Source organism: Pongo pygmaeus, chromosome 21 (assembly GCF_028885625.2).
Source record: "Pongo pygmaeus isolate AG05252 chromosome 21, NHGRI_mPonPyg2-v2.0_pri, whole genome shotgun sequence".
Taxonomy (NCBI): domain Eukaryota; kingdom Metazoa; phylum Chordata; class Mammalia; order Primates; family Hominidae; genus Pongo; species Pongo pygmaeus.
Window position 1 is genome coordinate 32,520,258 of NC_072394.2, and position 11,295 is coordinate 32,531,552.

Sequence of the window (11,295 nt, forward strand, 5' to 3'; positions counted from 1 at the left end):
TGTGCCGCATCATATCCAAGGTACCTACTAGTGACATGATTTGACTGTTGGAGTTGACTTTCATCACCTGGCTGAGGTCATCACGTTTGTCAGTTTCTCCACTGTAAAGTTACTTCCCACCACCCCCCGCCCGCGCCCCGCCACCCCAGCGCTTTCCATAAAACACTCTTGGAAAGGGAGTCATTATGTGCAACTCACACTTTCAAAATGGGGAGTTATAGTTCCCCTCCTCAAGGACTGAATTATCTAGATACAGAATTGGGAATTCTGCACGGGAGATTTATCTTTTCTACCTGTTTGTTCAGTTATTTTTATCGGTATGGACTCATAGATATTTATTTCATACTTTTTGTTACAGTCCAATATTACCTTATTTATTTTGTCACTCAAATTTTTCCAGCTTTGGCCATTGGGAACTCTTTCAGTTAGCTCCTACCCCCACCATTTGTGTGTGTGTGTGGTGTGTGTGTATGTGTGTGTGGTGTGTGTGTAGTGTGTGTGGTGTGTGTATGTAGTGTGTGTGTATGTAGTGTATGTGTGTGGTGTGTGTGTAGTACGTGTATTGTGTGTATGGTGTGTGTGTAGTGTGTGTGGTGTGTGTGGTGCATGTGGTATGCATGTGGTGTGTGTAGTGTGTGTGTAAAGTGTGTGTGTGGCGTGTGTGTAGTGTGTGTGGTGTGTGTAGTGTGTGTAGAGTGTGTGTATGGCATGTGTGTGTAGTGTGTGTGTGGTGTGTGTGTGGTGTGTGTGTGTGTGTGTGTAGCATTTCTTTACTTTCTGGCACTATCAGATGCTCTGGGCTCATCCTGTAGTGTTTCCTGCCCAAGTCCTATAAACAGCAATTTCTCCAAGGAGCCTTGGATCCTTTTATTGGAGAATGGTATTAGAAACCAAGATTTCAGTGCTACGTGTGCTTGTTGCTATGGAGTATCATTGCTTCTAGGCCCTCTCGCCTGACAGTAAGGAAATAAATGTGTGTATACTAGCCCGTGTGTGTGTGTGTGTGTGTGTGTATGTATATATATATAAAAATATAACTTTCTGTATGTAATCATCTGCATCTATATTAAGCTAAACATGAGTTCATTCTGGTATCTCCAATTCTAATCTGTTCACATGGATCATTCTAGCCTCCTCCTCAGGGGTCATTTTTATCAGAAGCAATGTTGCTTAGTAACATAGCAGACATATGTTTATCTGTTTCCAGGAAACAGAGCTTCCAAAGGTCAAATTCTCATGCAAAAGAGGAAAAGGTTTTGTTAACCCTTTACTTATGTTCATCAGTGAGGCTCTCCACTGCTCTGAGGATAAAGAACAAATTACTTGGCCTGTAAGGCTCTGCACTGACCTGGCCTGCTAAGCCCAGGCTCGTCTCCTACCAGGTTCCTTATCAGGCCCTCCATGACAACCACACAGGTCTCCTTCAACTCTCAAACTCATCACACACTTCCTTCTACTCCAAGGTCTTCGCCTATGCTAGGCGCTCTGCTGGACTTCTCTTTCCTCCCCTCTTTATCTGGTTGCCTTCTACTCACCCTTCTAATCTCAGCTCAATCCACACTTTTACAGGAAGCCATTCCTATCCCCAAGACTAGGTTGGCACTCTTGTTTGAGGCTTGCACTCTATACTTTTATTTGGTAGCATTTACTATAACAGCAATGTTACATTTACTTATCCTTTTCTCCCACTAGAATATGAGCTTCCTGAGTGTAGGGATGGAGTCTACCTAGCTAACTAGTATTTGCCCATTTTCTCTGTTCTTTATTCAGTGAGCACTTATCCAGAGCTTCCTAGGTGTTAGCCCCTTTTCTAGTGTCTGGGGATACTGCAGGGAGGGAAACAGGCAAAAACCCTCTTCTTCTGGCACTTATTTTTTAGTGGAGGTGGCAATAATCAAACAGAAACTAATGTCAGTTGGTAAATGCTATAGAGAAAAATTCAGAGTGAGGGAGTAAAGAGTGCTGGGGCACTGCTATTTTTGAAAGGATGGCCTGGAATGGCGTCTCTGAGAAGGTGGCATTTGAGCAAAGATTTGAAGGAAGTGAGGGAAGGGGTTGAGTGCAGGAAATATCAGAAAGAAAAACGTCCCAGGCAGAAGGAACAGCCAGCGCAAAGGCTGAGGTAGGACAGCGCATGACTGAGGGAAGGAACAGTGAGTTCTTTAAGGGAGGTATCTCATCCCATTCCCATAACACTTCCTACATCCGTGTCACAGAGGAGGAAACCGAGCTCCAGGAGGGCAGTCCTTTACACCAGGGCACCCAGCTGTGGGGGTGGAGCTGGGATTTGAACAGGAGTGCGGTGCCAGGGCCTAGTATCCCTTTGAAGTCTCTAACAACAGGCCAGGCCTCTGTAAGGCTGGGAGGAAACGGAGGCCTTCCCAGCCCTGGTGGACCTGCCTAGGGCTAGGCTATGCTGGCCTTGAAGGCACAGGCATCCATCATCCAGGGTGACTTCCAGTCTCCTGGTTGGTGAGGGCTGCACAGAACTTTAGAGGAAGGCAGGTCAGGCTCCGCTCATGAGGTGGCCGAGAAGCAGGACATGGCACTCTCATTCGCCTGTCCTTCCACATGGCCAGCTTCTGCTGGCCTTCCCAGAGCCCTGAAGCCTGCACATTCACGATCCTCATGGACAGAAGAGGACACAGGCTCAGAGGCCAGAGGTACTACCCGAGACCACACGATTCAGCTGGTCACCGTGTCTTTCCGGAACCTGCACGATTCAGACCAAACCTGTCTCTGGGGTTGACGTGTGTTCCCCAAAGAGGAAATGTCTCCATGAATTTGGTACTCTAGGCACTTACTTCACTGGACTCATCTTAACTCCGGCCCTGTAAAGGAAAGAAGTGAAAGTCACCCCTATTCATAGCCTGTTCACCCACACCCACCTAGGTCGTTCTAGGCGATCAGACATGGGTCCCGTTCTCCAGGAGCTGCCAGTCCGATGGAGGAGGCTGACCCTTAAACAAAATCACGACCGTCAGAGATAAGAGCAAACAGTGCAGGCAAAAGAAGAGCCCAGATGGAGGGGCCCCTGGGGTGAGTGGGTTTCTGCCCAGGGAGGGGTTCCAGGAGAAGAGGCCCCACAGCTGGGCCTTGGAGGGTGAGGGTGTGTTTGGCCATTGGCAATGCCCCCAAGAGAACACCCCTCTTGGGCGGAGCACTCCACTGTCCCACGGAGAAAAAATTGCAGCGAAAAGGGGGAGGGGGATCGTCAGATTCTTTCTTGCAGCCTTCAGGTGGCGCCCTTGAGCCATGGAGCCGCAAGCGCCTGAGGAGACCGTCCCGACCTAAGGACCTCAGAGAGGACCCAGGGTCCTACCTGGGGGCTGTGTGTGGGGTGGGGGGTGGGGGGAAGGGGAAGTGGAAGAGTGAGGGTGAGGAGTGGGGAGGCACCTGGGCTTGGCGCTATAGGGGCTCTCCAGTGGTGTGGAGAGGCAGGCGGCGGGGGAGGGGTCTTCTTCAGCACCCCCCCGCCCGCCCCGCCCCTACGCCCGGGGACCTCGGGCTCGAAGCCCCAGTTCCCTAAGCCCAGGCGCTGGCGATCCAGATCTGCCTGGAGGGGAGGGGAGGACGATGGACTGGAGCCCCCGCACCCTCACCCCAGCCCATCACCCGCCTTCCCGTCCCTCTCCATGCTAACTCTCCGGGCGCCCTCGCCGGCCGCGGGCGGAGCTCGCTCGGCGGCGCTCGGCGAGCCCCGGCCCCCGCCCCTTCTCCTGTCCCTCTGTCCTCGGATCCCCCTCGCCTCCCCAGCGGCCGCCACCGCCGCCGTGCAGCTCCGCGCGGCGCGAGCAGGTACGTGCGCCTCGGCAGTGGCTCCGGGCCGGGCCGGGAAGCGGGCGGGAGACCGGGAGGGCGAGGCAGTGACGGCCAGGCCCGCGCCCTCCGGGCTGCGCCGCGGGAGAGACCCCCGCAGGCAGACGCCGGCTGCAGGAAGGCGGACGGCCACCGGAGAGGACGCACCCTCGCCCGCCGGCGGCCGGGCGCCCTTCGCCCCAGCGTGGGGAGGCAGGGAGGGAGGCCCGGCACAGGTACGCACGCGGAGCGGGGACTGCTGGGGGCGGCAGGAGGCCGAGGGCCGGGGGCGGGGAGTGGCGGCGAAGGACAGCTACCCTGACCTCGCGGCCCGCCGAAGGACATGCGACCAGGGGACCCGGCCTCCTCGGGCCTCCGCCTGGTCTGATTCGGCCTGCCCCGTCCCGCGTCTGTGGTCAAGGGCAGGAGCAGGGGGTGTGGACTGCGGGCCGGCGGGAGCGGGCGCGGTGGGCAGCCGGCGTGCTGGGGCTTTCTGCGCGCAACTTTGGGTACAACAGCGTGGACCTGCGTGTGCGTATCTGCGCGCCCCAAGGCTTTGTGTACAACTCGTGCGTGTGTCTATCGATTGGGTTTTGTGAAGCTTCATCCACAGCCGCTGTGCGTCCCTCTCTCCGGGTGTCGGTGCGCGCGGTGGATGGGGTATTGGGCCCCTGCGGGTCTTGGTGGATCTGGCTTGGATCTTACTCCCAGGGGCACTTAAGAGTGTGTGTGTGTGTGTGTGTGTACGCGCGCGTGCGTGTGACCAGTCCTGCCCCCTCCCAGGGTATGGGTACTCGTGTGGCCCGAAGATCCGAGGGTCACACTACGTGGCTTCTGGGAGTCTGTGGGTACTGCTGTGGGAACAGCTGCTGGGGGAGTGAGTGTGGAACTGGAGTGTTCCTTTCAGGACCTGTCTGACTGCAGATGAAATTAGAGAGTAACTGGTGGGGTCGTGGGGTGTGAATGGTGGGCAGGAGCAGCTGTGTCAGTTGGTGTGTTTCTGCTTATGTTAGGGTAATTGGGCACGGCCTTTGTGTAACTGGTGAGTATCTCTGAACCTGTGCATGAAACAGAGAGATGTCCTAACTCTGGGTGAGAGGAATCCTCGTTTTTCTCTGCCCTCTCACTGGCATCCTAAGAAAAAAGTTTTGGGTCCCTGCAGCATGAAGGAGAGCTCTGCTCCCGGAATTTGGGAGCTCCAGATTTCTTCCAGGGTGTGGAGGCATCAATATGTCAGTCTGGGAAAGGGGTTCCTGGGCCACTCCAGGAGCTGAGCTGGGTGGAAGGTGCTGAGGGTGTGGGTGGGGGCCACTTCTGAGCACCCATGTGGCACCCACTGCTGGTCCCTGTTTGTGCCTGGGCACTCAGGAAAATGTTTTTGGTGCTAAGAGTAAAAAGCCAACCAACAAACACATCTCTTTTTTCTGTCTATTCACTGGAAAGTAAAAGCAGTCTGGGCGCAGGCTGGGGACCCAGATGGAATTCAAACTTATCCCTGCTCTCAAGGTGCTCACGGTTGCTGTTAAACAGCTGGATAAAATGAAGAGTCTATGAGTGAGGGATGCAGAGCCAGGGAAGGCTGGTGGAGTGATGCCACCAGCACAGGGGTATGAGTTTGCAGGTTTGTACGTGATAATAATTCTTAGGGAATCTGCATTCAACTCCTGTCCTCCACCCTCCCATACATGCCATGGGATCTTGGCCATGTTTTATGAAATGGAGACAGTAATTCCGGATCGTGGGGCTGGTGAGGGTGATATGAGATACTCCTGCATGAAGTGTCGGGTACATGGCTCAACAGCTAGTAGGTGCTTGGTAAACATTTACTAAACTGAGACGCTGGAAAGAGAGACGTAGTGATAGAAATGGGTTGTAAAGGGAAAAGAGCTTTGTACTCACATGAAAGGCCCTATATGTGCTAAGAGGAGGTGTCTGATGCTAGTCCATATTGACAAGAAGGTCAGAAAGATTGAAAAACATGTCTTCCTGCACTGAGGCTCTTAGAGTTTCATTCATTCATTCATTCCATTCATCTTCACTTCATTTGCTCATATTTACACACACACACACATAGAAAGAGAAACACACACACACACACACACACACACAGAACGAACCACAGTGCACTGGAGAATAAACTCCGGCATGAGAATGCAGAGAATCATGTGTGTGTGCATGTATGTGTGCGTAGACACACCGGAGCATGTGAGCCACTCTGCACCTGGTGGTCTCTGTAGCCCATGGACTTGTGCGCCTAGGGCTCTGAGTGTATGTGCCCTCAGGCCATCAGTGTATACAAGGAATGATGCAGTTCTGCTGTGGATTAGGAATGACATATGCCAGGCAGGGAAGGGGGCTGAGGTGGGACCTGTCGGGGAGAGGCTAGATCTGCCTAACAGCCCCGATTGCAAACTCCAGGTGAGTATACAAGGGAACGGGGGCCTAAGGTGGCCAGATTCTTTCATTTTGCAGGAGAAGCCAGGAATCCAGCATTTAAAATGTAAAATCTAAAATCTTTTGCTTTTTATACATTTGCAACTAATTCACCAAAAACAAATGAACAGGCCAGGAAGAAAACAAAGCAAAACTTCTATCAGCCAAATATGGTCCCCAGGCTGTAAGTCAGTATCCTTGAGTGGGAATGCACATGTGCTGTCTGTGTCTGGGTGGGTGTGTGTTCAGGTTCTTGGGTGGGGTAACTCCTCTTGCAGCACAGAGAGAGTCCCTCTCCTTGCCTCTCCCTCCTGGTTCCCCTCCTGTGGTCCTAGTCCAGGTCCCCACCCTTCTGTTTACATAGAGGCATTTGGCTTTTACCTAGTCATGGCTCTCCTGTCTGCCTCTTCCTCTTGGCCCTTTTAGCCATGCCATCCGAACCTGCTGGCTTCCTTGCTGGACCCCCATCCTCCACTTTGCCCCCTCCCATCCCATCAGTCCTCCTTTCTTCTGAAGCCGAGGCAGATGTCAGCACTTCCTGCTTCAGCTCCTCAGCTCTGCATGGCTCTCGAGCTCCTTGGCCTGGCTTTCGGAGTCCTCTGTGAGCCGGCCCCAGCTGGCCTCTGAGGCAGTCTGTTCCCCTTTCCAGAATGCCCTCATCACCTTCCATTGCTGGGAAATATCCAATTCATCTTCTGAGATCTGGCTCAAATGCCACCAACTCCCAGAAACTTCCCTTCCTCTTTGTTCCCACAACTTCTGCATTTCTACCCCCTCCCCCACCCCTCCGTCATCCTTCCCTCATACAACAAGGTCCATGGATGGCACTGGCCAGGGTCTTGTGTGCACTATTTTATTAAATCCTCACAACAACCTTATGAGGGAGGCATTTTATTCATTACCATTTTACAGATAAGAAGAAGACCGAATCTGGAGAGGTCACATCACTTGCCCAAGCTCAAGTGGTGAAGCTGGGATTTGAGCCTGATATTCACACTATCTACATTCCCTCCATTATAATAGGAACTCATCGCTAACACTGAGCACTCAGTGTTCTGAGTACTTTGTATAGGTTATCTCAATCCTACTCCAGCTTTGCGAACTAGAAGGTAGCAGTAGTAGTAGTATTTTATAGGTGGGGAAACTGAAGCCAGACAGGATTAGTGAATTGCCCACAGCCATACCCCAGCTGGTGGTGGAGTGGGATCTGGGCCCGGATCACACTGTTCTGTCATTGTCTTATTCCCTGTCTTCCCCTCTGTCTGGCAGACACCTCCAAGTGGGAATCATGCCTGACTCACCTTCATGTGCTTGGGGACTGGTATGATGTCCTCCACAACAGGGAGAGGTTGCTACATTCAACTGACTTTCTGTTTTCTCTTCCAGCTGCCAAGGGGCCAAGGGATGAGCTGGGGCCCTCCTTCCCAATGGCATCTCACCCTGGTCTGGAACTGAAGACACTGAGCAATGGTCCCCAAGCCCCAAGGAGATCAGCTCCCCTGGGCCCAGTGGCCCCATCCAGGGAGGGTGTGGAGAATGCCTGCTTCTCTTCAGAGGAGCACGAGACCCATTTCCAGAACTCTGGGAACACGAGACTGGGCAGCTCACCCAGTCCCCCTGGGGGTGCCTCCTCACTGCCCCGATCCCAGCGGGATGATCTGTCCCTTCATTCAGAGGAGGGGCCAGCCCTGGAGCCCGTGAGCCGCCCAGTGGATTATGGCTTTGTTTCCGCCCTCGTTTTCCTGGTGAGTGGGATTCTTCTAGTGGTGACAGCATATGCCATCCCCCGTGAGGCTCGAGTCAATCCGGACACAGTGACAGCGCGGGAGATGGAACGACTAGAGATGTACTACGCCCGCCTAGGCTCCCACCTGGACAAGTGCATCATTGCAGGCCTCGGGCTGCTCACGGTGGGCGGCATGCTCTTGTCGGTGCTGCTCATGGTCTCCCTGTGCAAGGGCGAGCTGTACCGCCGGAGGACCTTCGTCCCTGGCAAGGGCTCCAGGAAGACCTACGGCTCCATTAACCTGCGCATGAGACAGCTCAATGGGGATGGGGGCCAGGCCCTGGTGGAGAATGAAGTTGTCCAGGTCTCAGAGACTAGCCACACCCTCCAGAGGTCTTAAGAACTAGCCCATCTTATGTGGCTGCTTTAGCTCTAGTGCTACAAGGTCCACTCCCCGCTCCCGCCCGCCTGACCCCTGCCAAGGCCTGGGGTTTCAAACTGAGCTCACATAGGGCCTTGTGGAAGAAGTACTGGGTGCTGGAGGGAAAGCTCGGGGACCAGCCCATGCCCCACACGGGCAAGCAGCCCACTGATCTGTTTTGTAGCTGAGGTTTTGCATACGGTTTTGTTTGGAGGATGGCTTCTGCTGCTAAAAATACAAAAGTTTGGAAACCGCTGCTCTTGGAGGATGAGGTTTCTTGGCATTTCTCAAGATTGGGAGCTGTTTTGAAAGATTGCCCATCGTCTTCCCTCATGCCTTGGGGAGTGAGGGACCTCTTCTGTCCTTATCGGCTGAATGAGGGTGTTGATTGGCCATGGAGGGGTCCCTTTCAGCCCTGACCATCTAAGGTGGGAGGTGGCTTCATGATGAGGGGAGAAGTCAGCAGCACCAGAGTGACCCCTAGTGCCCCCACTGACTAAACTGTGATCCTACCTTCACCAGGCCTCAGTTGCCCTGCCTTCAAGTGAGGGGGTTGGACTGGATGACCCCTCAGGTCCCTCTAGTTCTTCCCTGGGAATGGGAACCCAGTCTCTATGTCCGGTCACCCCTCCAGGGGAGGAAGGCATCCACCAGGCACTAACCATTCTCCCTGCCATTTTCTGGCCTGACCTCAGGAACCACCACAGCCAGCAGCTCTCATGGTCTCAGGAAAGAGCTCCCTGGTGGGGTTGGGTTCAGTTCAAAGTTTGCTACAGCCTGGTTTTGGTCTTGGGGTCTAATTTCCTGCAGTGACACATTTTTACAAAGCCAAGTGCACAATATTACCCAGTTCTCTGGGCAAGAAGGATCTTTTACACAGGAAAGGGTGAGGGCTTTATTTTATTTCTGTGGGTATGATGCAGGCCTTGATCACCTTCTCCTCCATAGTATGTCTCTTGCTCCTGACCTTATTTGGATAGCAGGAAAAAACATTTTTATGCTGAATTTGTAACCTTAATCTCCCCCATATAGTAGTAAGGTGAAGCCACAGTTTATTCAGGGGAGAAATCAGGCACATTTGGGTGGCCTGGACATGCTGGCCACATTGCCGTTTGTTTTTTTCTTATGAAATGTTTCTAGGTTCCTGCAGACTTTCTTTAAACTCTTGATAAGGAAAGGAAGTAGGCCCTGGGGCAAGGAGATACAGGTGTTTGAGGACTGTGGGGAGGCATCCTTCAGTCTGAATGGCCCCAGAGGGCTTCGAGAGCACATGCCTTCTAAGCCACTGGTGTAGAGACCCTACAGGAGTCATTTTAGTGAATCCCCTGCCCCATGTAGGTCCTACTTACTCCATCTCAGTTGGCCACATGGGCCGAGGATCCTGTTTCTTGGGGGTGGGGGGGTGGGGGGGCATGGGGTCTGTAGGATAGAGAGGCCCTGATTAGCTGTAACTTGAGCCTTCAGTCCAGTGAGTTGAACATCTGGGGAGTGTAATATCACAGCTTCTATGACAGATCAAATATCTGTTCCTACTGGTAGGTTTTACCAAGAGCAGAGAGCTAGAGGAAGGCTGGAAGGGACAAGGGTTGTTTAGCTTGGCTTCCCAGGTTTTTGTTGTGGTCTTGAAGGGGTACGGTTTGAAAAGAGCAAGGCTTCAAGATTGTAAAAGATTCACAAGTCCTAGGCTTATGCTGTTGTGTCGCTTTCTCCCAGGCTCCAAGAAGGCACAGCCACAGAACGTGGCATGAGCTGTTCTAAGTAAACTACAGAGGACTGGACATCCCAAATCATGGGCTAAGGCTTTTCAATCCATAATGATAATAATGAAAATATCAACCAAGTCATATGGATTACTGTGATGGTGGCAGACTCATTTGGATACTAAACCTGTTGAGTGAATGCATCTGGGACCATCAGTTCTTATCAGTTTAAATGCAATGAGTTAGTTTAGGGGAGAAATCAGGCATATTTGGGTGGCCTGGACATGCTGGCCGCACTGCCATTTGTTTTTTTCTTATGAAATGTTTGATGTTAATCATCAAACAGATTTAGGGGCTAAATCTGTTTGATGATTAAATCCCAGGAATCTCAGGTTTTTCTAAGCCAGAGAAGCCTGCTTTGCATTCTAATGTTGAAAGTCCTTTAGAAAATGTGTATAATGGACTGAGGCATTATTACCTTGTCAGTGAATTAAGAAAACTTAAGAGATGACAAAAACATTTCCCCACGATTACAGCTGAGATCTGCCAGCTGATGGATCAGAAACAGGTTTAAGAAGGAGGTGATTAGGAACATGGAGTAGGATGCTGAGAACTTTCTTTGCAGGCATCCCAGGGGCCTCTGTGGTTACTGGAATGTGCCTCTCCTCCAGGAACTGCCTCTCCCACCTAACCTGCTCCTAGGGCCCCAAACCTTGCTTTTCCTGGTGCATCAGAACAGATACCGATTTTGGAGTTGGTAAGACTAAAGTTGGAATCCAGGCTCTGCCACTTACTGGCTATATGACCTTGGGCAAGTTACTCCACCTCTCTGAGTCGGGATTTCTCTATCTGTGAAGTGGAATTAATGAAAGCTCTGCCTCAGGGTGGTGGTGCAGATTACAGATAAAATGGAGAACTGCATAGTATGAGGTCCAGGAATGAGGATGCTCTCCTTCCCCACCTCAACTGGGGATAGCTGGATTAGGCCTCAAACGCTGTGGTCAACCCTTCTGCCTTTCTTCTATCACACCTCACATCCCAGACCAGCGCATCTTGTCAGCTCCACTTTCAGAATCTGATTGCTGTCCACCCTCGGCTGTCACTGCCAGTCCAGAGTTGCTCACTGGTGTTCTGGCTTTCTCTCTTACCCCCTTCTCCTTCCCTCCTCCCCGCCCCATCACCAGGTTCATCCTCCACTCAGCAGCCAGAGGAAGGCC

The 11,295-nt window shown here is 52.4% G+C and overlaps 1 protein-coding gene across 2 annotated transcripts; it reads left to right on the forward strand.

The window, feature by feature from the left end:
- Window positions 1-3,250: 3,250 nt before the first annotated feature.
- Window positions 3,251-8,634, forward strand: TMEM74B (transmembrane protein 74B). 2 transcript variants are annotated; one of them, XM_054467702.2, is made up of 2 exons: window positions 3,251-3,798; window positions 7,618-8,634. In XM_054467702.2, exons 1-2 carry the CDS (start codon window positions 3,636-3,638, stop codon window positions 8,355-8,357), a joined length of 903 nt encoding a protein of 300 aa, XP_054323677.1. In that variant the 5' UTR covers window positions 3,251-3,635; the 3' UTR covers window positions 8,358-8,634. The 2 variants fall into 2 exon arrangements, with proteins under 2 accessions (XP_054323677.1, XP_054323678.1); XM_054467703.2 differs by lacking the exon at window positions 3,251-3,798 and adding an exon at window positions 3,817-4,034.
- The last annotated feature ends 2,661 nt before the right edge of the window (window positions 8,635-11,295 follow it).

What these genes read in the sequence shown, in the direction of transcription:
- TMEM74B (XM_054467702.2), top strand. Translation starts at nt 3,636, where the DNA reads ATGCTAACTCTCCGGGCGCCCTCGCCGGCCGCGGGCGGAGCTCGCTCG. An exon ending in GCTCCGCGCGGCGCGAGCAG is followed by an intron (nt 3,799 to 7,617) that starts GTACGTGCGCCT and finishes TTTCTCTTCCAG; the next exon opens with CTGCCAAGGGGCCAAGGGAT.